Source organism: Cicer arietinum, chromosome 3 (assembly GCF_000331145.2).
Source record: "Cicer arietinum cultivar CDC Frontier isolate Library 1 chromosome 3, Cicar.CDCFrontier_v2.0, whole genome shotgun sequence".
Taxonomy (NCBI): domain Eukaryota; kingdom Viridiplantae; phylum Streptophyta; class Magnoliopsida; order Fabales; family Fabaceae; genus Cicer; species Cicer arietinum.
In genome coordinates, this window is record NC_021162.2 from 22374654 (window position 1) to 22375546 (window position 893).

At 37.3% G+C, this 893-nt stretch overlaps 1 protein-coding gene across 1 annotated transcript in view; it reads left to right on the plus strand.

Moving 5' to 3' along the window:
* LOC101499025 (GRAS family protein RAM1-like) overlaps window positions 1-682 on the plus strand; it is a 2816-nt gene extending 2134 nt beyond the window's left edge. Inside the window, 1 exon segment of the mRNA XM_073366772.1 lies at window positions 1-682. This exon segment is cut by the window's left edge and continues 10 nt beyond it. Within this exon segment, the coding sequence (XP_073222873.1) occupies window positions 1-502 (502 nt within the window). The 3' untranslated portion in view covers window positions 503-682.
* The last annotated feature ends 211 nt before the right edge of the window (window positions 683-893 follow it).

An 893-nucleotide genomic window follows, 5' to 3' on the forward strand; every position in this document is an offset into this window, starting at 1 on the left:
GGTTAACACAGTTAACCGCCTGCATCGTGTTCCCGGGAATCATCTCGGAAACCTATTGTCCATGATAAGGGACCAAGCACCGAACATAGTGACACTTGTGGAGCAAGAAGCAAGCCATAACGGACCGTACTTTTTGGGTCGATTTCTCGAGGCTTTGCATTACTACTCAGCGATTTTCGACTCATTGGACGCAACTTTTCCAGTGGAATCGGCACCTAGGGCAAAAGTGGAGCAATATATATTTGCACCGGAGATTCGGAACATCGTGGCGTGTGAAGGAGAAGAGAGGATAGAGAGGCACGAGAGGTTGGAGAAATGGAGGAAGACAATGGAAGGAAAAGGGTTCAAAGGAGTGGCACTGAGTCCTAACGCGGTGACTCAGTCAAGAATATTGTTGGGTTTGTATTCATGTGATGGGTATAGGTTAACGGAGGATAAGGGTTGTTTGTTGCTTGGGTGGCAAGATAGAGCCATCATTGCTGCATCTGCATGGCGTTGCTAATTAATTAGTTTCATTTATTATTTATCTTCTGTATTTGATAATTATATAGCTTGTTGCTTTTATATGTTGTTTTCAATTACTATTAATTTCAATGTCATTAATTATTTATTTATCGAAGGTGGGTATGAAAAGAAAATGTGTTACATTTATGATATATTGTAGAAAATGAATGAAATCAATGATTAATAGAAAAAGTGCTACATATTTATTTGTCAATGGATTGTTTTGATGCAATTAATATAGTATATATAGGCTTTATTAAGTGTGTGTTTTCGTTTCGCATTTGTATCTGTTATAGTTGTACGATGCATTTCTCGTGGAGACGGTTATAATTAAAAAGATAAAAAATTTCTTTAGATTTAGCAGTATTTATATATAGCTGCTGTATCGT